Here is a 25,502-nt window from a genome sequence, read left to right as displayed (position 1 = left end):
GATCAACGTCACCACCACCAAGCTTCCTCAAACTGTATTTAAAAAACAACTTCATTTAAAAACAGACGCTTATTTAATCGCCCTGTTTCTGGATGGACTGGACGACAACACTATCCGTTTTGATGAACCTAATTATCGTTTCTCCTTAAACGAAACTATCAATTTAATTTTGTGTTTGAATGATTACAAATTCCTAGTAGAAGAGGTTCTGGATGAGTGTTTGTGTCGTCCTGTTCGTCCAGAAACACGGTTGGCCAGGCCAGTTAGTCAGCCTCCGTCTTCCTCCGCATACCCCTCCAGCGAATTCCCTGTCTGTCCCACACTGGACCCACACTCCTCCACTGGGTCCAGAAAGCGGAGGAGGAGGAAGAAAGCCGATCCAGTACCTGTGGGTGGGGAACTCCTGGGCGGGGTTTCGGGGTCGCCTGAGCCCACCAGGGCTCCAGGCCCTCCTTGGCAGCCCACGGCACCTGACCCACCATGGCAGCCCACGGCACCTGATCCTCCATGGCCGCCCACGGCACCTAACCAACCATGGCCGCCCACGGCACCTGACCCGCCGTGGCGGCCTACGTCTCCTGACCCGCTGTGGCAGCCCACGTCTCCTGACCTGCCTTGGCTCATCGACCCGCCCTGGAGACCTCCACTCCAGCCCACTCCTCTCCCTGCACCGGCATGAGGTCTCCAGGGCGCCCACCCCTCCTCCCCGTTGTTACATCTACGGCGTGAGGCCACGCCTACCGGGAGGGGGGGGTAATGTCACAGATCCCTTGTCTTCTGGACTCCAATTCCCATGTTCCTCCTGTTCTCCACACCTGCACTCACTTCCCTCGTCATCTCCCCATCATCACTGATCATCGTCACCTGGACTCCCTCGTCAGCACTCACCTTTATAATGGACCCACTCCCTTCACTCCCTGTCCGTTCTCTGTTTATGTTAAGCTTAAGTGTGTAATGGTTGTGTCTTTCCTTCATTTGATTAAATACTGCACTTGTGGACTGCACTCATCTCTCCAGCACCATACACCAGCTGTAACACGCTGATTATGATCTGCGCTGTGTATGAATACTTATCCACTTTTTCATGAGAAATGCTGTCCAAATGTCCCGTTTTTAATGATGACGCTAAAGTCCCTGCCAAAGGAAGTAGTCCCTTTTAGCAATTTGTTAGCAACCGCCGATTTTAAGACACAGTAAAAATGTAAAAAATCACAAGTAGGTTATAACTGGTGTGTTTTATGTCATAGATCAAAATGTGAAAGTATTTAGAGGCTTTGTTAACCACAGACCTTATTTCAGGTGATTTAGCAAAAACCCATAGACTTGATGCGTTGGAACCGGAAGTCCTAAAATGCTAACTCGCTTCCGGATTTTGCCTACAAAAATGCGTCATCCCTGAGGCACTCTATATTGAGCCATGTACTCACATGAACTGATTTAAATATGTTTTTAGTACATTAATGGATCTTGAGATGTCATTGCTGGCTATGCAGGCCTCACGGAGCCATTGGATTTCAACAAAAATATCTTAATTTGTGTTCCGAAGATTAACGAAGGTCTTATGAGTGAAGAACGGCATGAGGGTGAGTAATAAATGACATTATTTTCATTTTTGGGTTAACTAACCCTTTAACGTGTTTTTGGATTGTCCTTTTGACAAAACACTGCAAAAATACCTTTCCAAGAAATTTCAGTAGATAAAAACACCCAACAACATGAACTGTGGAAAAGTGATCTAGAAACTTACAGATTTTGAAAAAAAAAGTCTATCTCACAGTTTTCATACCTGTCATGGCGATGCTAGTTCTGGGACCTCCCTGACTGTTTAAAACCTGTTTTAAAGTCAATGTGCAGTCGAAAATGCAATAATACAAATATACAAAGAAGAACATAAAGCAAGGTGGGTAGGCTAAACACGTAAAAAGGACTCACATATAGAAACGTGATAATGGCTTTCGTGTTAGGCTATGTGAATGAAACACTGATATATATTTGAATTTCTTTTTCAAGAACACAAAGGCTGGGTTCTACTGTACTTACATTTATGTAGCATATGATATTTCACAAAATTATAGCATAATATTCTTTCTTTTTATTTGAGGGGATATTAGTAAACCCAAATATAACGTTTTCTAAATACAAACGGAAAGTGGGCGTGGAACTCAACTTTGCTGTCACTGAAGAATCTCGCGAGACGAGATAACTATTCTCCCGCGTCATAACCTCTCGGAAAAGCGCTTTTTTTTTACACGTGGGTGAATGTCAACAAGACGCGAAAGGTGATTTTTACACTCGCGTCGGGAAATAAGCACAGAAATTTAGTGTGGACATGGCGGAGAATGAATCAGGTACCGTAAAGTGTCCGGTTTGCGCGGGTGACTTTGAATCGGGCAGAATTAATGCGCACTTGGATGAGTGTTTACAAAGCAATGATGTTCATCATCACACAGCTGATCAGGAACCATCTGGACCACCCTCCAAAAAACCCCGCACTAGCACTACTGACACCCGTCCTTCTGCTGTATTCTCCGTGTTTCAAACCAGATCTAAAGTGACTGATCAGAAACAGAAGCTCGCGTCATTGGTCACATGCAAAGACAGTACAGAAATATCCGTCAGTCCAGACGTGAAAGTTACGGGGAAACTTGAGTGTCCAGATGTACCAGCTGCATCTGCTGTATCTTCACCAAAAGCATTAAGACTGAATAACGACAAACCCCTGGCAGAAGTCATGAGACCCAGCACTCTGGAGGAGTATTTCGGCCAGAATAAACTGATTGGAGAGCAGACCCTGCTGAGATCCCTGCTGCAGTCACAAGAGATCCCTTCTCTGATACTCTGGGGACCCCCAGGCTGTGGAAAGGTCTCTGGTTTGTAGTTAATTCACCCATTTGCACTAGATACCTTCAAAACTTATGCTCTATTAAAGTCACCATGAAATCAAAACTGACAATTCTTTTTTTTTTTTTTTTAATGAAATATTGCAGTATTTATTATAAATTATTAACTGTCTCCAATCCTTTCCATTGTTTGGTGCCTTTGTGGAAATACTACTGCCTAGTTGTGATTGTCTTGTTATGCCTAAGAATACTGCACACGTGATAGTCACTATACAAATGTGTAAGTTACCTGTCTCAGACAGGAAGTAATATTCAGATATTATACAACATACAGTGCTGCTTGAAAGTTTGTGAACCCCTTGCAAAATCTGTGAAAATGTGAATAATTTTAACAAAATAAGAGGAATCATACAATGTGCATGTTATTTTTTTTTATTTAGTACTGTCCTGAGTAAGATATTTTACACAAAAAAAAAAAAAAAAATTTTTTACATATGGTCCACAAGACCAAATAGCTGAATTTATAAAAATGACCCGCTCAAAAGTTTGTGAACCCTTGATTCTTAATACTGTTTGTGGTTACCTGGATGATCTAGGACTGTTTTTTGTTTTGTGATGGTTGTTCATGAGTCCCTTGTTTGTCCTGAGCAGTTAAACTGCCCAATATTCTTCAGAAAAATCCTCCAGGTCCCCAACATTCTTCAGATTTCCAGCATCCTTTGCATATGTGAACCCTTTCCAGTAGTGACAATATGATTTAGAGATCCATCTTTTCACACTGAGGACAAAAGGTTCACCTTTTTTTCTGAAGAACATTGGGCAGTTTAACTGCTCAGGACAAAGAAGTGACTCATGAACAACCATCACAAAACATAGAAACAGTCATGGATCATCCAGGTAACCACACACAGTATTAAGAATCAAGGGTTCATAAACTTTTGAATGGTTTCATATTTATAAATTCAGCATTTTTTTTTTTTTTTTTTTTTGTGGACTTTGTGTAAACATTGTTTATGTAAAATATCTTATTCGGGACAGTACTAAATAAAAAATGGCATTTTGTATGATCCCTCTAATTTTTTTTTTTTAATTTTTCACATTTTCACAGATTCTGCAAGTGGTTCACAAACTTTCAATGTGGGTAAATCTCACAGAGGAATTAAAATGAAAATGAAAATAAAAGTAAAATTTTATTCAATTAAAAATAACAAATAAGCACTATTCCCCCCAATTCTCATCACAGTTGGAAAATAAATAATTTGTGCATTAATATTTTGGCCATAATAGACCATTTAATGTCTTCTGTACAGATCTTTTCATTGTAGATGGTTGATGCGAGCCTATTTCAGTAATATTATTAAGATTAGAATAATTGATTTTGGTCAAAAGTAATAACAATTTTGACCCTGGACCACAAAACCAGTCATAAGGGTCAATTTTTTGAAATTGAGATGTATGCATCATCTGAAAACTGAATAAATAAGCTTTCCATTGATGTATGATTTGTTAGGACAATATTTGTCTGAGATACAACTATTTGAAAATCTGGAATCTGAGGGTGCAAAAAAAAAAATCAAAATATTGAGAAAATCGCCTTTAAAGTTGTCCAGATGAAGTCCTTAGCAATGCATATCCACTTACAAAAATACATTTTTGATATATTTACGATGGGAAATTAACAAAATATCTATATTGGAACACGATCTTTACTTAATATCCTAATAATTTTTGGCATACAAGATGAATCAATAATTTAGTATTGTTGGCGATTGCTATAAATATATAACTAGAAGCTTATTTTCGATTGCTGTGATGGATAGTTCACTTCGTGATGTGTTAGTAACCCACTGTAATGGAAAAGGGGACAAACTAACCTGGAGGATTCAGAAAAGTATCTGGTTTTACTCATTTATTTTGGTATTTTATAAATTGTCACATGGTTATCACGTTTGGGGGTCTACTCCCCTCTACGTGAGTTTACTCATATCGAATTTTGCTTTTTCACTTTTTCAAATGGAAGCAATAAGTTGAAAACAACAGACATGTTTTGAACTTGAGTCATTTTGTTTTTCTGTTTTTTGTTTCCAGACCACCTTGGCCCATATTATTGCCAGTTCCATTAAGAAGAAAGGTACAGGACGCTTCATCACACTCTCCGCCACCAATGCGTCAACCAATGATGTGCGTGAGGTGATCAAACAGGCCCAGAATGAGCTTCGTCTGTGCAAAAGAAAGACTGTTCTGTTCATCGATGAGATACACCGTTTTAACAAATCCCAGCAGGTCAGTTACATTACATTAGAGCAGTGGTCACCAACCTTTTCAAGGCCAAGATCCCTGACCTCGACCTTTTTGAAAGACAAGATCTACTTGATAGAAAAAGACAGCCCAGATTGTATTTAGTATTTTTTTTCGTGGTCAATGTAGATTCTGATTTATTTATTTATTTTTACAAGCAAATTGGCTGATTCTGATACTGGTTGCAAATATTTATTATTAATATTATTATAATAAACAAAAATAGAGGAAACCACTGCTTTTTAATCACAATCCAAACAAAGATGCTACGCACGTTGCATGAGCAGTTGTTTTTTTATTTGAATTAGATTTAATTTCAAGATTTAAAGCAAAAACAGAATGGTCTGACTTTATCTTTGTGAAATTATAAATGCTACACACCACAGTTTATGCTACACACACAAAAAAAGCATGAAACAAAAACAGCAGGCTGAATGAGACGCAGATTCACTCTCTGACAGCAGGTGGCGCTTATGGAGCAGCAGTGATACAGCGTTTCCTTGGTTACCGCTGTAAACAAAGCTGAAATGCGCTAATAATTAGCTACTTTATTCAGAGGTAAGAGGAAAATAAAATGCCATTGCCATCGAAATCTTCCTGAAGACTGATCTCATTTTAGAGATGAATTCATAATCCCTCACCCCCAATTCAATATTTATATTTTCTTCCTATATTTCGAGCATCGTGAACAGTGAGCTGCTCTGCCTGCTACAGATTTTTCTCCTCTTCAGCGTCTCTGGCCTCTTGTTAACGGCTGTTTACAGACTCAGACATAATGTGGGCTATTTACCTTTATCTGTCTGTCCCAGTAGCTCCAGAAAATAACATAAAAATAAATACAAAATACAGTACAAAGACTGGAGAAATGTAATGTATTTTTGTACTCATATTTCTGTTATTTTCGCGAGCTACTGGAACAGTGATAAAGATCGACCAGTCGATCGCGATCGACGGGTTGGCGACCACTGCATTAGAGGGACAGTGACCCCAAAGTATTTTGATGTCAGTGCATTAGGTGAACGTTTGAAACACTAGAAAAAAAACAAAAAAAACAAACAATAGATCTAATGTTGAATTTGAAGACAAAATCCTATTGTGTGAACTTGAGGAGAACTGACTTCATACGGTATATCAAAAAACAAACAAAAACAGCTTATTCTTATAGCATTTTAGATACAGACACTTGATTTAAAAATTCAGATGTTTTTGCATGCAACTTCAGTCTCCAAATATTTTTTGCAACCACTGTATGTCAGTAAATGAAAATTTATTTTTGTAAAATTTGTTGTGTTGGTACACCTGACACAAGATCACCCTGGAAGCATGTTTATTTGTGTATGCCAGGCAGCCAGTATAGTTTATCCTTAACGACAGTTCTGGTGGCCTTAAAATACACCCACAATTATATTTGTAAATGCAATAGGCCAGCCAAGGGGATACCGTTCTCATTCTTTCTTATTTAGCTTGGATTCAAAGAACTTGAACCATATTTCAAAAATTAAAAAAGAGAGAGAGAGAGAGAGAGAGAGAGAGAGAGAGATTTATACTGGAAATTATTGTGCCCCTTAATTGTTTGCTGCCAAAATACCAAAGTGTCCTCATTGAGCTCATTTAGCTCTCAAGCTGGAAACTATTAGACAGAAAATATGTGGTATAAAGATGAGGTCAACAGGAAGATAAAAATAATTTTGTACCCCATCTACAGCACTCTGCCAAGTGTAAATGTCCGATTAATCAAACAAACAGCTACTTTAAATACAACTCTATTTCTTTAAAGCATTTTTATTTATTCATTGACTCAAATGAAGTGTGTAATACCTATATCCATTTATTTCCATTTATCTCAAATGGCTGGCAAAGACATCCCCGATGGACCAAAGTCCCAGAAACATCCAGAGCCATTAATATCACAAGCAACTATCTTGAAGCAATTTTGGATGCCCATCAAGGGACATTCAGATTTTTTGCCCACACACCAGTTCAGATGTGAAATCTATCAGCAAGGCTTAACTGACAAACATACTCATAAATAATCATCAAAAGCTTTTCTTATTCCTTTTCTGATAAGAAAAATATGTAATGATTTCTAAATGTACGGTTCATTGTCAGTAAGGGCTGGTTAAAAAAAAATATTGATTTCTCAATTTTAATTGATTGTCATTTTGAAGAACCGATATTGATTCTTAAATCCCAAGAATCGATCTTTCAGTTGATGAATGAACAATTCATCAACAATTCAAGCGCCTGAACTTTGTAGTGTGCCTCCCATCCAATAAATCGCAAATAAGCTTTGTGCTTTATTACTTCTGATATGAAACAACACTTCAGCTTTCAAATTCTGTACATTTTATTAAGAAATTCAAATAATAAATACCATTATTTAATGTGGCATGACAGATTAGCAATCTTCAGTTCAAGCGAAGCAGTAGTGTGAAACGCACATGAATCATCTCTTCTGTACTTTATTGCTAGTTACAGCATGAAATAAACTTGAATGAACATAAGAAGATATGTTGAAAGATACAGTATAACTTACTGAAATCCCTAACATGTCTCATGTAATCTCAGTGTTTCAACTCCTGAAAGATGTCTTTGTACACAATTATATTTACCTCATTAAAGCCAGTGTCAAAAAATCTTGTTAATCAGCTAGAAAAATGATCTTAGAGAGGAGCATTTTGATAAATATATGCACTATATATTTCATATTCATTTTATTTCTACTCAACTTGTTCTGTTTTTAGGCAGTCACCATTTAAATGTTTATATTTAAAATAAACGAGCAGGAACATAATCATGTCATTATTATTATTAGAAAAACTTCCAATGTGTAATTTAAATGTGAGTAGCCTACAAATCAGTTAATTATAACCTTTAATATCATAGTGATGTACCAATTGGGGTTCCATGTAAAGTTTAGCTTTAGTTAAGAGATTTTTATTTTTATTTATTTATTTATTTATTTTTGCTTTGTTTTGATAGTCTCCAATTAATCAATATCAAATCGAATCGCAAGCTTGTGAATCAAGATTGAATCGAATCATGAAATTTGTGTCAGTGCCCAGCCCTATTGTCAATGTTCATTGTGTGTGGTCAATAGTGTAGCGATGTATGAAGCAAAACTCACTAGGCATGTGATGGTATCAAATTTTCATGTTGTGATAATTGCTGAAACTTGTATCACGGTATACGGTATTATTACAATATTGAAATAAGTTGCAAAAAAGTGTTGTCATAGTATAACAAGTTTAAGAACTCCTTTTCTTATAACAAAAAAGAACTCTGAATGTTTAAATACAATAACACAATACAATAAAAAAAAAAATTAAAATGTTTCAAACAGATTAAAGTGCAAAAGAATTCTAAAGAACAACGGTAACACTATATAAGGTCTCATTATTTAACATTATTTAATGCATTAACTAAGATTAAGAATGAGCAAAAGCTACATTTGTTACAGAAGGTATTATTTTTTGTTAATATTAGTTAAAAAATGCAACTGATCATTGTTAGTTTTAGGTCCACTAAATACTAATTACAACTTTTGATTTTAGTAATGTTAATAAACATTAACTAGAAATTAACATAAAATAAGATTAATAAATGCTATTTCAAATGTTGATAAATGCTATAATAAAAGTATTTTTCATTGTCAGTTTGGTAATAATGAATTGACATTCTAACTAATGAAGCCTTAGGTCATCAAGTGTTACTGAACAATCACAAATAATCAGAAAATTTTCAGTCATTATAGGGCATGTTGTAGTCCATATAAAAAAAAAAAAAAATTTATTTGAAAATAAATAGCCTATTAAAAGGTTAGTTCACCCAAAAATAAAAATAATGTCATGTATTACTCACCCTCATGCCGTTCCACACCCGTAAGACCTTCGTTCGTCTTCAGGACACAAAGTAAGATATTTTAGTTGAAATTCGATGGCTCAGTGAGGCCTGCATAGCCAGCAATGACACTTCCTCTCTCAAGATCCATAAAAGTACTAAAAACATATTTAAATCAGTTCATGTGTGTACAGTGGTTCAATATTAATATTATAAAGCGACAAGAATATTTTTGGTGTGGCAAAAAAAAACAAAAAAAAACTACTTATATAAAGATGGCTGATTTCAAAACACTGCTTCATTAAGCTTCGGAGCGTTATGAATCTTTTGTGTTGAATCATGATTCGGATCGCGTGTCAAACCGCCAAACTACTGAAATCACATGACTTTGGCGCTCTGAACTGCTGATTTGTTACAAAAGATTCATAACGCTCCGAAGCTTCCTGAAGCAGTGTTTTGAAATCGGCCATCACTATATAAGTCGTTATTTTGGGGTTTTTTTGGTGCACAGAAAATATTCTTGTCACTTTATAATATTAATATTGAACCACTGTACTCACATGAACTGAATTAAATATGTTTTTAGTACATTTGTGGATCTTGAGAGAGGAAGTGTCATTGCTGGCTATGCAGGCCTCACTGAGCCATCGGATTTCAACAAAAATATCTTAATTTGCGTTCCGAAGATTAACGAAAGGTCTTACGAGTGTGGAACGGCATGAGGGTGAGTAATAAATGACATTATTTTCATTTTTGACTGAACTAACCCTAAGTCTTTAAGTATGAAGTATTTGGTGCTGTGATGAACAACATTGGGAAGGCAAAAAAATATTCAATGGCTGTTTGAAACATTTTAAATACTGTAGTACTGCAGTTGCTTTGTTTACAGGGTTTCCAGGGTAACTGCAGCATTTCTACTGTTCCATTAGTGCCCTCTGCTGTCAGAGAGTGAACATGCACTTTCATCTCCTTCACACGTTCTGCCATGTGCTTCTCATGCAGATTGGGTTTTTTTTACATAGTGCGCGTGCCTCTTTGACGCCGCATACAGCGGTGTTGTGCATTTTATACGGTTGATAGGTAAAGTATTCTTAAGATGTTATATAAACATTTGAATAATTCGAAATGAATAATTATTCAGGGTATTTTGAGGTGCCCACGGTAACAATATAGTGCATATTCATTATCGTGATATATCGTATTAGCGAATATCGCCACATGTCTAAAACTCAAACAGAAGTCACTTTCAAATCAAGCAGCCTTCAGTGAATGTGCATGACTAACTTGAATCCAATGCGAAATCTGAATGGGCAAATCTTTGGCTCTGAAATTCCCGAACGGCCAGAAATGACTAGACTAGACCTGGCTAGTTTGGAACATTTGTTTTTGGAACATGGCACATGTTCTCATTGTTTAGGCATAAAAAAACTCACACTCTGATTTGCATCATAACAATCACTCCGAGATTAACTGAACAAGGTGGTCTCGGCCTGATTGAAACCAAACTCTGGAGCTGTTTGCTTGTGGTGAGAGAGCAATCTGACCCAACACAGCAGTGAACCAAGTGGTATTATAATTCATAAATCGTAAATGTGTTATGTAAAAAGCAGCAGTCTCTGATTCTGTGGGTGAGCATATTAGTTATCACAGTTGAAAACCAAAGAGCGCCTCTTCATCTTAAATGTCATGTAATTGCAATTCTCCGAAACCATTGCACTCACATCACCTGCATAAACCCATGTTGGTGCTCTTTGAAATGTTGCCTTGTAAAATCAAAACAAACCAAGAACAAAATGCAACATTGCAAAAATGTAAGTTCCTGTTTCAGAAAAAGCAAACAATCAACAAATCTGAAAACACCCTTAGCCTATTATGCTTTTCCAAGACAAAGATATCAACACTGTCATTCTTACTTCTAGAACATACTCACCTTTGATATTTAGCCATTTTTGGAATGCTTGGTATCTTCTATTTCACCCCCATGTTACCTTACTTCAATATTTCTCTTCCTGTTCTTGCGTCAGGACACCTTTCTGCCTCACGTGGAGTGTGGGACGATCACTCTTATTGGGGCAACCACAGAAAACCCGTCCTTCCAGGTCAACAGCGCGTTGCTCAGTCGGTGCAGGGTTCTGGTCCTGGAAAGGTTGTCGGTGGAAGCGATGGGCTTGATTCTGCGTCGGGCTGTAGACTTTCTCGGACTGCAAGTAATGAATGGGGATCCAGTGGAACAGGACTATTCTGAGATCTGCTCAGAGTAAGTGTCAGTTGTGCCCTTTTTATCTCAGTGTATCACCCGTACAGAGGTGGCTCTTCCACCCACCTTAATGCCTCATTTTGGTAATTTATTAGCTTGTTAGTCATTTGGATTGGTAAGTAGGACAGTTGTCTCTAACCCTGAGCTCATGTGGACCAGCTGTGAACTGCTCCGGATCAGGTTTTAGGGCCCTCAAGAGTCATGGATGCATCTGCAGTAAATCCAAAACATTTGGAGCCGGTGTTGAGTTTCAGTAAACCAAATGTTCTCATTGTTTTATGAGACTCCATCTGTAGAACAACCTGTGACTTGGATCTTACTGATGAGTATAAAACATAGTTGACGAGTAGCACCACTAGTGTAGGGATGGGAAAGAAAGATCTGAAGGTATTTAATGACAGCTACACTATATTGCCAAAAGTGTTGGGACACCCCTCCAAAGCATTGAATTCATGTGTTCCAATCACTTCCATGGCCACAGGTGTATAAAATCAAGCACCTAGGCATGCAGACAGCTTCTACAAACATTTGTGAAAGAATGAGTCGCTCTCAGGTGCTCAGTGAATTCAAGCGTGGTACCGTGATAGGTTGCCACCTGTGTAATAAGTCAGTTCGTGAAATTTCCTCACTACTAAATATTCCGTGGTTAACTGTTAGTGGTATCATAACAAAGTGGAAGCAATTGGGAACAACAACTCAGCCACGAAGTGGTAGGCCACGTAAAATAACAGAGTGGGGTCAGTGCATGTTGAGGCGCACAGTGCGCAGAAGTCACCAGCTTTACTACAGACCTCCAAACTTCGTATGGCCTTCAGATTAGCTCAAGAACAGTGTGTAGAGAGCTTCATGGAATGGGTTTCCATGGCTGAGTAGCTTCATCCAAGCCTTACATCACCAAGTGCAATGCAAAGTGTCGGATGCAATGGTATAAAGGATGCTGCCACTGGACTCTAGAGCAGTAGAGACGTGTTCTCTGGAGTGACGAATCACGCTTCTCTGTCTGGCAATCCAATGGATGAGTATGGGTTTGGTGGTTGCCAGGAGAACAGTACTTGCCTGACTGCATTGTGCCAAGTGTAAAGTTTGGTGGAGGGGAGACTATGGTTTGGGGTTGTTTTTCAGGGGTTGGGCTTGGCCCCTTAGTTCCAGTGAAAGGAACTTTTAATGCTTTAGCCAAGACATTTTGGACAATTTCATGCTCCCAACTTTGTGGGAACAGTTTGGGGATGGCCTCTTCCTGTTCCAACATGACTGTGCACAAGAGCACAAAGCAAGGTCCTTAAAGACATGGATGAGCAAGTTTGGTGTGGAGGAACTTGACTGGCCTGCACAGAGTCCTGACCTCAACTTGATAGAACACCTTTGGGATGAATTAGAGCGGAGACTTCATGCCAACATCAACCTGACCTCACAAATGCACTTCTAGAAGAATGGTCAAAAATTCCCATAAATGGCCAACTCCATATTAAACCCTACGGATTAAGAATGGGATGTCATTAAAGTTCATGTGCACGTAAAAGCAGGCGTCCCAAAACTTTTGGCAATATAGTGTATGCAGTATTGTTTAATCGCTGTCATAATCACATGAAAACACTCAGATTCAGCTGGTTTCTGCTCTCCATCAAGCCTAAGAACAACCCCTTCTAGTATTTTCACCAAAAAAAAAAAAATGTTTTAAGCCAGTTATTTATATATTTTGCTGTAGTGTGTTAGTAGGAAGTATCAGTTTACATTTCCAAACATTCCTTTTGCCATTAAAGGATTAGTTCACTTTCAAATGAAAATTAGCCCAAGCTTTACTCGCCCTCAAGCCATCCTAGGTGTATAATGTCTTTCTTCTTTCTGATAAACGTAATCACAGAAATGTTAATAAATATCCTGATGCATCCGACCTTTATAATGGAAGTGATAGGGTTCAATGAGTATGAGCTGAAGAAAGTGCTTCCATCCACATCCACTCATCATAAATATTTGCTCCACATGGCTCTGGATGGTTAACAAAGGCCTTCTGAAGTGAAACGATGCGTTTGTGTAAAAAAAAAAAAAAGCATATATAACAAGTTATAAAGTAAAATATCTCGTTTCTGCACGAGCCACCTTCCGTATTGAAGTTACGAAGAAAATGTAAACTGGTGTCACATCATTTACACCTAGGCATGGGCACGGTTTCACGGTATCACAGTATTGCTATTACAGCTCTAAATTGTGTTATTTTCACTTTTTTTCCTTTGAACACAATATATTTATTTCTAAGCAACATAGAATATTTTGAAAATTAGTAAACATGTATTTTAAGTTAAATAATTAAAATAAATAATTTAATTCTTCTTAATTAAAATAAAATTATATAAAATAAAATAAATTCAGTCATTTAAGTGAGCCTAAACCTGCAGCTCAATAATTAGAACAGAAATTGAATTATTTTTTGTTAAAAAAAAAAAAAAAGTTGCCATCACTTCAGTGAGTTAAGCATGTGATCAGCTAAAGAAGATATTCACAGTTATAATAAAAATATAAAAAATTATTAATAGTTATTGTGTTATATAATAATTTTATTTTTATATTACAGAACAACAGTAAGATTACAATACTAATATTCATGATGTCTTTATTTCTTGCTATCAAATGTTAAATCATTGAGCTTTTATTTTGACGGAAAACCACAGGGAGATCCAGGAAGATGTTTCTCTTTGACAACAGATTTATAAACTACACTCTCAGTACAGATGGTTGGTGCACGTTGCATTCCTAAATGCAAATTATAATCGACTCAAACACAGCACTTGCAGAGCTGCATTTTCTGTTAATCGAAATCTGTTTTACTCTCTGCAGTGCGTCAGACTATATATTTCTGTATTTACATCACAACCTTTGCGATTTGATGATCGCAGTAAGACACATCACATTCTCACATTCATAATTCATAAAAAGTTACCGGGAAACTGAGTTTTAGTGCTGATTTTTACTCGCATTTGGCGCTTTGAACCCTGGCGATCATGCTAAGTGTCCCGCAAATGACGCTGCGACCTCGCGCAGCTCTGTCAGAAGCAATCCGTGAATAAAATAAAGGTATTAGAAAACTTAACATTTTGCAGTTTATTAAGTAATTAAGGCCATTTTGAGATTTCAATCATCAGACAGTACCAGCCACTTCACTTCATCTTTTTCAATGGGGGAAAACGTTTCAGGGGTTCACCTGCTTCTGCCATCCTACACACACACACACACACACACACACACAAACATACAGGTGACTGACTTACTGACTGCTCGCACCAACGGAGGGGGAGGGGTCGTGTTGCTCACTGCGCTGCACACGGCCTGGAGTATTCCTGCACTTTGCGCTCATACCGCAGGATCGGTATCACAGAAAAATTATTGTCATTATAGCCATAAAAGCCATTATTGTCAAAATAGCTGGCAACAAAAGTGAGTACACCCAAAGTGATAACAGTTGTATGTCATTTAACCATGTCCTATTCATCATGTTCATGTTTTTGTCTTCTTGACAGGACCATTCAAATGTGTGGATCTTGTATTAGAGCAGTTAAAATTTGGTGCTTTGTGTACAATTCTCTCATACTGATCACTGGATATTCAACATGGCACCTCATGGCAAAGAACTCTCTGAGGATTTGAGAATTAGAATTGTTGCTCTCCACAAAGATGGCCTAGGTTATAAGAAGATATAACCTAACACCATGTAACACCATGAAACTGAGTTACAGTACAGTGGCCAGGGTCATAGAGAGAGGTTTTCCACGATGGGTTCTTCCCCATCTTAAAATAACATTAAAACAGAGCATGTATTTCTAACAGGCACAATGCCGTAAATACATGACATCTAATCAAAATACCACATCTTTTGCGGTCAAAACTGACTGCATCCATTTTCACATTAGCAGCTGTGTGTATACGGGTGGCGCTATACCATGGGCCTTTCCCTTCGAGGAGGCAAGGGAGGCAGTGCCTCCTCAAAAAAAAAAAATAGGATGAGAAAATAATCCATGTTACATATAAAACAACACAAATATTACAAATTATGACATTAAAAAAAAGCGCAAGTCACGCGTATTTCTACACTGCCCAACAGCGACACCCGCAGGTAAAGTTTCAGCAGGAGTCATGCTTTACAGTCTATGGAGTCATGCCTCCCTTTGCTCTCATAGGAAACCATAGAAAATCATCAGACCCCCGGCGTGCGGTGGGTTTTGTGGGGGGTAATTGAGAATGAATGGGGGAAAGTCACGTGAGAGGAGGCAATGTCTCTATCGCGCTATGATTGGATGTAATTGGTTATGATTGGATATGATTGGTTTGGGCAATAAATCCTGCCTCTTGTTGACATGCACGTTCCGCGCATCAGTTTGACTGAACAAATAATGGCATCAATGGGAAGATTAATTGAAAAGTAAGTAAACAGATCACCCAGTTAAATATCACCACTTTATGTCATGTCAAAATCAAACTTGAAATGGACTGAAAGTATGATGACTGCGTTTTTTTTTTTTTTTTTTTTTTGCAATCAGCTTGGTGAAATTAAAAATACATCTTCATGTCTGTGACAGACCGTGTTTACGGAGCATGACTGATGATCCAAAATAGCCTAAGTTGACTATTAAAAAGAAAAACTTCAATACAGAAATAAAATATATTGAATATTTATATATTGAAGTTGCGTACAGAGTCTGCTGCCTTAGCATATCGTGCTATATTACTGCCGTTCTCAACAATGTACCTGTAGATTTAGCACTTACTAGCATGAAAAACAAATAGCCTGGCACAGAAGGTGCATAGAGATCAACTTAAGATTCAAACTCTTGATACAAAACATACCTTTTTGTGAGTTCGTTTTTAATGTTGATAATATTACACAAGCAAGAATGCAAATCCAAATATCCACACGATTGCTAATGTGGCATTGACTTTAGTTCATTAACCAAAATGGTAATATTAAGTGATGTTCTTCACAGTATTGTCAGTATTTGCTCTATTTTGCAATGAAATAATAGTGAAAGCTAGTGAATTCAATGAAAGCCACAGCAAAACTACAACATACAGTCATTGATTCAATAATTAATTCATAAATACAGCCACTTGCTTCTTTACTGAATGACCGAATGACTTGATGACTCACGCATTAAGACAGTGACTTACCGCCACCTACTGGCAGTTTTAGTATTTAAAAGAATCACTTTTCTATTGATTTTTTTTGTTGTTGTTGTTGTTTTTTTGTTTTGTTTTTTTTAACATTATTAATGTTGTAAAGGTATATATAAGGATACAAAAAAATGCACTGGAAAGTCAATTTAGGGGGCAAATATTGTCCCTTAATGGAAAAGGCGCAGTCTGTGGAAAAGAGGGGGTATGCAGAAGGATGGTAAATGCCTCAGGGGGTACTCCATTCTTAAAAGTTTGGGAACTACTGAGGTTGCTGAGGTTACTGATAAACTTGTTTGGCTCAGATGGTGTCCAGCATGTGTGGCAACGCCCTGGTGAGAAGTACCAAGAAAATTGTGTCTTGCATACAGTCAAGCATGGTGGTGGTAGCATCATGGTCTGGGGCTGCATGATTGCTGCTGGTACTGGGAAGCTCTGCTTCATTGAAGGAAACATGGATTCTAACATGTACTGTGACATTCTGAAGCAGAACATGATGCCATCCCTTCAGAAACTGGGCCGAACGGCAGTTTTCCAACATGATAACGACCCCAAACACACTGCCAAGATGACAACTGCCTTGCTGAGGAAGCTGAAGGTGAAGGTGGAGTGTCTAAGTATGTCTCCAGACCTGAACCCTATTGAGCACCTGTGGGGCATCCTCAAGCGGAAGGTGAAGCACCATGTGTCTAACATTCAGCAGCTCTGTGATGTCATTATGGAGAAGTGGAAGAGGATCCCAGCAACAACCTGTGCAGCTCAGGTGAATTCTATGCCCAGGAGGATTAAGGCAATGCTAAATAACAATGGTGCTCACACAAAATATTGACACTTTGGACACAGTTTTGACATGTTCACCTAGGGTGTACTCACCTTTGTTGCCAGTTATTTAGACAATAATGGCTGTATGTTGAGTTATTTTCAGAGGACAGTAAATCTGTACTGCTATACAAGCTGCATATTGTCTACATTGTCTAAATATATCCAATTCTCATTTCTGTAATATTGTCCCTTGAGAACATATAATAAAACGGTTGCTGAAATGTGAGGGGTGTACTCACTTTTGTGAGATAAAAATCTGAAAAACACATTTTTATCTAATTAATTACACAATGTGGTGATTAATTATCTAATGATCAAATTTGGCTCAAATTTACGTCTGAAAGCCGACTCAGTATTGGCCGACGCTGTACACGTGAGCAGCACGACACATGCATGTGATGCTGATGCAGGATCCCTTATATATCAGCCAATTGAAATTTGCTATACAGTATCGCTTTACATTATCACATACTTTACTAAAGAACACTTAGATGAACTACGTGCGCACTAATCAAAACAGGAATTTTTAATGAAAGTCATAGATTTACTTGATGAACTTTCATATTCCCATTCAAGTTCCCAGTAGCCCTGCATGCCAAGTCAGATTTTTTTTTTTTTTTTTTTTTTTTTTTTTTTTCACTGTCTTAAATGTAGGTAAGATGAGACCAGAGTTATGCTCCATTTAAACATTAGGGCAAACATCCAGACTCTCTCTCTCTCTCTCGTCTGCACGCGTTTCATGAGATCAATATCCATTTCATCTGGTAGGACGCTCTGTTCTTGTACTTGTATATTATAATGATAGAACTATCATAACTGCCTAAAAGAAACCAGCGCAGCAGCTTATTAATGATCTGCTGAGGCCCAGGGTATGATTGAGTGTTACAGTGTCTGTGTTCCAATGAAACCCAACCAGCCCAGCAATGCTAAATCCTGTATACCAATAGACCAGATTGTAGTGTGGTACAAGGTGAGCCCCTTCTTTCACCCCTGCTGGTATATGGTTTATGGATGGACAACTTCATCTTTGAGACACAAAGTTATGTAGTAATAATGAAAACAAATCAAAATTACCAATGTTTCGGATCTTAAGTTGCAGCATGCAGAATGAAATAGATTTTCACATTTTCTGAACTCACCATCAACGGAGCCAAGGCTTTGCTATGTTGTTTCAATGGTGATCTGGGTTGTTGTTGGGTTTTTGCTTCCTGACCCAAATCGAAAGGGGTTTGGGATCTGGCAAAGCCACTGATGAGTTAACGGAGCTTGACAGCACAGCAAGAAAATGCAAATGTGTTTCCACCTTATTCTCATTGATATTGTGATAAAACCATTGTACCTTTGAGCAAAACATTTTATCTTAAAAGCACTCGATATTCCAAACAATTGAAATGCAATCTACAGATATTTAATGGGTTAGTTCACCCAACAATGAAAATATTGTTATTTATTACTCACCCTCATGTCGTTCTACACCCGTAAGACCGTTCATCTTCGGAAAACAAATTAAGATTTTTTTTATGAAATCTGATGGCTCAGTGAGGCCTCTATTGCCAGTAATGTTACTGAACCTATCAAGATCCAGAAAGATACTAAAGAAATATTTAAAACAATTTATGTTCAAACGTATTCAAGCAAGCTTGCTCGAAGAACTGAAAGCAGTGAAGTTTGTTCTTGTGTTCAAGCACATTTGAGCTGCCAATTACGTGTCTTATATCCTGATCGATGTTTATGTGGGAATAAAAGCTTATATTATGACCTGTTCATAAAGCAACTCTGCCTCTTCAAAAGACTTAGATTAAACCGCTTGATTCATATGGTACTTTTTGAAGCTGAAAATGTTGCTTAGAGGGATAGTTCACCCAAAAATGAAAATTTGATGTTTATCTGCTTACCCCTAGCGCATCCAAGATGTAGGTGACTTTGTTTCTTCAGTAGAACACAAATGATGATTTTTAACTCCAACCGCTGCCGTCTGTCAGTCAAATAATGGGAGTGAATGGGAACTCGAACAATGGTTATTAGAGGTAAAAAATGATATAAATACTGTTCGGTTTCTCGCACAAACCCGATCGGTTCGTGTCTTAGGACATCAATGTGTCGTCACGAGCCACAGGGTTTAATTTGGATTTGTCTATGCACGTTTTTTCGACTCTTATTGATAGAGTTCCCATTCACTCCCATTATTTGACTGACAGACGACAACGTTTGGAGTTAAAAATCAGCATTTGTGTTCTACTGAAGAAACAAAGTCACCTACATTTTGGATGCGCTGGAGGTAAGCAGATAAACATCAAATTTTCATTTTTGGGTGAACTATCCCTTTAAGTAGACTTACAATGGATGGGCAAAAATGATGAGAGAATATTAAAATATCTCACATGAGAGTGAGTAAATGATGACAGATTTTTCATTTTTGGGTGAACTACTCCTTTGAGATTTGATAAAAAAGTGTATTTAAATTATATTGTATCTTTTGATGTTTGATTTGATCTTTCATATTTCTTGACATAAGACAAAAAGGGTTGGGAAACACTGGTTTGTTGAAGAGGCCTGAACTCAATGTGCTGTTTGTCTTCAGATTTCAGGTGTGTATTGAGCAGAAAGCCCTGGACACTGTGGCGCACCTGTGTGATGGTGATGCCCGAGCTGCTCTCAACGGCCTTCAGCTGGCGGTGCAGGCGTGTGTTGTGCAGATGCGCGCGGCTTCCTCAAAACCCAGTGGCAGGCCTCAGCAAATAATTGTGCGTGAGCAACACATTAAAGAGGGACTTCAGAGATCCCACATTCTTTATGATAAAGCAGGTATGTCCTGTTTGTACTAAAGCCACTGTTCAAGAATCAGTCCAGTCCATCTAGTGCAATTTTTGTGGCTAACCTGTAACAAAAGATTCCTAGGTTGATCCACACAATATAAATCCATTTGTTGAACCGCTATAGTTAAACAGCTTTTTAAGCTCTAAACAAGGACACTGTAAAATAAAGGGTTACCGTATTTTGTCATTAGCAACCTACTGATGTAAATTTTTTTAATTATATATTTTAATATATTTTGCATGCTCACTATGTTTTAGAGCCGTGTCAAAAAATAGATTTGATATTTGATATATTTATTGCTTTAATCCCTCAGAAATGTGTAGTTGCAAGAATTAAAGCAGGTTCAACCAATCCCAGATTCTTCCTACATTACTTGTGATAGTTTTCCGTTAGAGAGTTTTTCTGCACATTTTTATGAAAAAGAATAAATTCCATGTAAGTGAGCATCACTATGAATGAATATATTCTAGGGATATATAAACACACAATGTATATCAATATGACTGTTTCATGAGAGCAGTTTTGTTTGTACTCCCATGTTATATCTTAACAAAAACTGCTATAATAAAGGTAATTGTCCTCAGTGAGTTTGAATAAATCATTTTAACTTTGTTTTCACAGATAAATCTGTTATAAAATCATATAAAAAAAAAATTCTTGCAGTGTTAATTACAGGATATACTGTATTTATATTGCATAAGTGCAGTCTTGAGTTAACATTTTCATGTTTACTTCATATTCTCATTATGCCCATAAATATTTACAGGTAATTGTACTCATACTCTTGCTGACAACTCAATACATTGAGTCAGATCCACAGACCACTAGAAATGTAAAATCTGTGACACACAGGTGAGGAGCACTACAACTGTATCTCAGCCCTGCACAAGTCAATGAGAGGATCAGAACCAAATGCTGCCCTCTATTGGCTGGGAAGAATGCTGGAGGGAGGTGAAGACCCCCTGTATGTGGCTCGCAGACTGGTCCGGTTTGCCAGTGAGGATATTGGTAAATAGCTGGTCCTTTTCAACTTTTTTCTCCCTTTCAGGTCCATTTATAAACTGTTTAATGTTTTCCAAAACCTGTGTTGTTTTACCAAAATAGTAACTTCATAATTAGTGTGTAATTTGAAAGTTAACATCTTGACAGACTGGATCTGTTGTGGACTCTTCTAAAGGTCTGGCGGACCCTGTGGCACTCACTCAGGCTGTATCAGCATTCCAGGCCTGTCACTTCATCGGCATGCCCGAATGTGAGGTACAACACAGACAAATACACTGCATTTGCTGTTAGCAGTGGGAATCTCATGATTCAATCTCATGATTTCGATTCACAGTCACAATCAGATTCTAAAACAATTCTTTATCTACAATAGTTAAACTACTTTAAATATTTATTTATATAATTATATTATATTTATACTTAATTATAAGTATTTTTAAAAATAATTAGAAATTAATAATAAATTAAAACAGTTGCATGTCAAGTAATTTTTAATTAAAGGCACAGTGTATAAGATTTTTGGATTAAAATTTCCAAAAAACACTAGAACAGTGTTATATATTTTGTTGACTTGGGTACTTATCTCGTTTTCTTGATTTTTCGTGAGTACCATGATTTTACCATTCCTCAGAGAAAAACACTTTTGTCAAGTAGCTAACATAGCATAATCAGATGCAGCTTTATTTTTAGTAACAGTAATACAGCATTTTCTCCATCATACAATATGATTTAAAATTAATTGCATGCCATTTAGCAACACAAGCCATCCAGCATTTGTTAATATGATATTCTAATATCGATCTATCTTACTGCAGTGTGCAACAAGTGTCTCATAGCAGCCGCAGAGGGAACACACAGAGTAACGTTCTAATATCATTTTCAACACATTCAAATGCATCTAATATGATAAACGGCACTGTGCTACCCCACATACGCTTGACCAGAAGAAGCGGAAGCGGCGACTGCAGCATAATAAAATTTCCGCTGCTTTCGAGCCGTGTGTCGCGTTCGTCTCTCATTAGCAATCGCTCTAGCGGCCTCGTTCCACTCCCACAGCACTCGGCCCTGCTCTGCTTCATATTACAGTAATATTAATAATCTCATCCATGAGCATGATTTCTGCCTGAGTCCCGTTGGATTCATTTCTACCGATTATTTCTACCGTACATATTGTGCCTTTAAATATAGCTTCAAAACGTGCAAGCAAATGCAAGCCTTCAGTATACAGTATCTCTTTTTCACAGCATTATTTCAGTTTATTATGGATGACATAGACATCTTATAGGCTGCATTCACACTGTACTAATGTACAGATCTTTTTTTGACACATCAGATGTTTTGTCTGTTTAATCATTTAAGACATTACTGACTGTATATATTAATTTCCCATTTCAAAACAATCCAAGGGCATTTAAGCGCTCTTATGCAGTAGCACACAGCTTTATGCCTTGATCGCTCTTTAGAGTGAACAAATACAGTATAAAGTGCACATGAATGTTTAAAAGCAGCTGTCTGTCAGTAAATGAGTGTTGTGGATTAAATTACTGGATTTTGAATGTGGAAATTTGCCAAATATCGAAAAAAAAGCCTGAGTTTTTCACAGCGCACATCCTGTGCAATAAAAACCTGCAGTTGCCCTTGTAATTCGCTTTGGCCCTTTCTGAACTTAATGAAGGCTTGTTTCCGCCACAGAAAAAGAAAAATACAAAAGATAATTGTGACTTTTTATCTCATAATTCTGACCTTTTTTTTTTTTAACAGAATTGTGAGATATAAACTCTCAATTGCGAGTTATAAAGTCCAATTCTGAGAAAAAAAGTCTGCTCACAATTCTGACACTTTCGCAATTGCAAGATTATATCTCACAATTCTGACTTTACAACTTGCAATTGCAGTTTGTCTTGCAATTCTGTGAAAAAAAGTCAGAATTGCAAAATAAAAACTTTGACTAAAAAGTCAAAATTGAAAAAAAATGAAAAAAAAATATATCTTGCAATTTGGACTTCAACGTGCAATTACAAGTTTTTATAAAAAAAAAGAGGAAAAAAAAGAGTCAGAATTGTGAGATGTAAACTCGCAATTGCGAGAAAAAAGTGAAATAAAAAGTAGCAATTACAATTACTTATTTGTATTTAGTGGCAGAAACAAGCTTATATAATGTTTAGATGATTGTTGATCATAATTGATATCCCTGATCTTTCTCACTAACATTTCATCTCCAATCTCACCTACATCTCCTCTTGAATTGTTTTAGGTCATTTTAGCCCAGTGTGTGGTTTATATGGCCAGAGCGCCCAAGTCTGTGGAGGTGTACAAAGCCTATAATAATGTCAAGGCCTGTCTGAGAAACCATCAGGGCCCGTTGCCGTCCGTTCCGCTCCACTTACGCAACGCCCCCACCAAACTAATGAAGAATCTGGGCTATGCTAAAGGATACAAATATAACCCAGACTTCAATGGGCCAGTGAACCAAGAATATCTTCCTGAGGAGCTTCATGGTGTCAACTTTTTTACCTGGACGCCCTCCAATCAATGACTGTTCCCGTTTTGGGTTCATGAGAAATGGACTTTTAAGTTTGCAGTTTTGCTGTTGGCTTTGTCATTGTTGTTGCTTCTTCCACTTATTATAGCCAGATTTCACACCTTTGGTCCATATCATGAAAAAATCTGCATTTGCTTATGCTGCTAATAATGGTTTAATATTATACAGTTTTATATATTAAAAAAAAAATGGTAAATATAAAATTAACAAAGATTGCAGAGACAGATTTCCATTTTTATTTCAGGCAAGTAAGAAATTAACAAATTGAAATAATGACATAAATCAATACAAACCAAAGGTTAATCAATAAGGGTTTCTTGAACATTTATACATGTTCTCCACATCCCAGACAGTTCATGTTTTAGCTTCATTCGATGTTTACACAGTTGTTCTACACTCTTATCTACAAGCAACCAACATTATATATGTTGTACATTAAACTTAACATACTCTTTATTAAAACCAAGTCATATCTTGTTTTTGTACATTGCACTTTTTTTCACAAGTCATGTTGATTCAGACTTGAACTTGACTGAACGTGATGAGAGTCAGAGTGTAATTTCCACCAGTTTGAGTCATTAAAGGTATGGTTCACCCAAAAATGAAAATCTGTTGTCATTTACTAACCATCATGTCATTCCAAACTTTTTTGAAAGTCAATGTTGTTTGGAGTCAACATTTAGATGAGAGATTAATCTTTGACATTAATATTCAGTTTATTGAGGGGCTATTCAGATGTCTATAAGAAAAACGTAAAACTGAGATTTTCTTAGGCTTACGATTTGCCACAATTTCGATATAAAAAAGCAATCATTCCAATTGAATAATCTTTTGTAATTTGGGTAGCATAAAATAATAAAAACTATGAAAAAAGCTGTAGAAAATGTTGTCCACTGGAATAAATGCATGGTCTGAAAGGGTTATTGTATTGATTTGATAGCATGTTTTAATGAAAAGACTAGACTGCAGGTCTAACTAACAAGCCTAGCAAAGGTGCCTTGGCCAGTATAGAGACCCAGTATCGAGGGCAGTCCTGGAGGGCCAGTGTCCTGCTGAGTTTAGCTCTAACCTTAAACAAACACCCCAAACAAGCGAATCACTGTGTTCAGAATAATGCCGCCTTCATGTGCTATCTGAATTATCATAAATAGTTTCCTAGTCAGAAATTGGATATGAACACCTTCTGAAGTCGTATTTACTACTGTGAAATTCTCAGATCATTTTGATCATTTCAGAGTTGGTCGGGCCATAAACTATAAAGATAGCAGAGGAGAGAAAGATTGCTGCTGTGACTGGTATTTTTTCTTAATTTTTTCCACAACAGCTACATCACTTTGTCTAGTGCATATTTACATATTATATTTACATATATGCATAGCCATTTAAAGCATATTGTGTTTTATACACAGCAAAAATAGCATGTATTTGACCGAAATTCTAGAATAGTACGCAAGCTGATTATCTACCGCGGTGAATATTTATATGGTTGTCAATTAATTGGATGCTACATTTTATTAAAAATTCAATACATTTTGGCTTTAATAAACAGGCAAGAATAACCTGGGGCCCATTTCAATAAGGAGGTTCAACCAACTCTGAGTTAAAACTTGAACTCTGAGTTGACTTACTCTGAGATGGGAAACTCATGGTTTTAGAACAGTGGCCTGTTGCATGAAGCTAGTTGAACAAACTATGATTTTCAGAGTAGGTTTGGAGTTGACAAATCCAGATAAATCCAACCTGGTTTAGATCAGGATCAACTGTTGCACAGCGCTCTGTATAAACTTTCTCTGTCAACTCAGGTTTAATCCAGAGTTTGCAAAGCACGTGCACCTGAAAGTGTGACACGTGCAGCAAACAGCCAATCACACGGAACAAGGAGAATGTCAGTTTGATTCACTTCTTGCGAGAGAGCCGTGCAATT

The 25,502-nt window shown here is 37.3% G+C and overlaps 2 protein-coding genes across 4 annotated transcripts in view; one reads left to right on the top strand and one right to left on the bottom strand.

The window, feature by feature from the left end:
• The window catches only part of mylk4a (myosin light chain kinase family, member 4a), a 47,466-nt gene extending 36,433 nt beyond the window's left edge, over positions 1–11,033 (bottom strand). Inside the window, exon 1 of the mRNA XM_048162316.1 lies at positions 10,909–11,033. Within this exon, the coding sequence (XP_048018273.1) occupies positions 10,909–10,925 (17 nt within the window). The 5' untranslated portion in view covers positions 10,926–11,033. The remainder of the gene's footprint in view (positions 1–10,908) is intronic.
• On the top strand, positions 1,860–24,180 carry wrnip1 (WRN helicase interacting protein 1). 3 transcript variants are annotated; one of them, XM_048162319.1, is made up of 7 exons: positions 1,860–2,863; positions 4,929–5,123; positions 11,003–11,235; positions 19,799–20,022; positions 20,887–21,042; positions 21,212–21,286; positions 23,291–23,508. In XM_048162319.1, the coding sequence occupies exons 1-7, from the start codon at positions 2,330–2,332 to the stop codon at positions 23,359–23,361; spliced, it is 1,488 nt and encodes a 495-aa protein (XP_048018276.1). In that variant the 5' UTR covers positions 1,860–2,329; the 3' UTR covers positions 23,362–23,508. The 3 variants fall into 3 exon arrangements, with proteins under 3 accessions (XP_048018276.1, XP_048018277.1, XP_048018275.1); XM_048162318.1 differs by having other exon boundaries at positions 1,871–2,863; positions 21,212–21,291; positions 23,291–24,180; XM_048162320.1 differs by lacking the exon at positions 23,291–23,508 and having other exon boundaries at positions 1,861–2,863; positions 21,184–21,291.
• The last annotated feature ends 1,322 nt before the right edge of the window (positions 24,181–25,502 follow it).

This window comes from Megalobrama amblycephala, linkage group LG17, assembly GCF_018812025.1.
Source record: "Megalobrama amblycephala isolate DHTTF-2021 linkage group LG17, ASM1881202v1, whole genome shotgun sequence".
Lineage (NCBI taxonomy): Eukaryota > Metazoa > Chordata > Actinopteri > Cypriniformes > Xenocyprididae > Megalobrama > Megalobrama amblycephala.
Note: the sequence above shows the minus strand (reverse complement) of the source record. Positions and strands in the feature narration are given on the sequence as shown.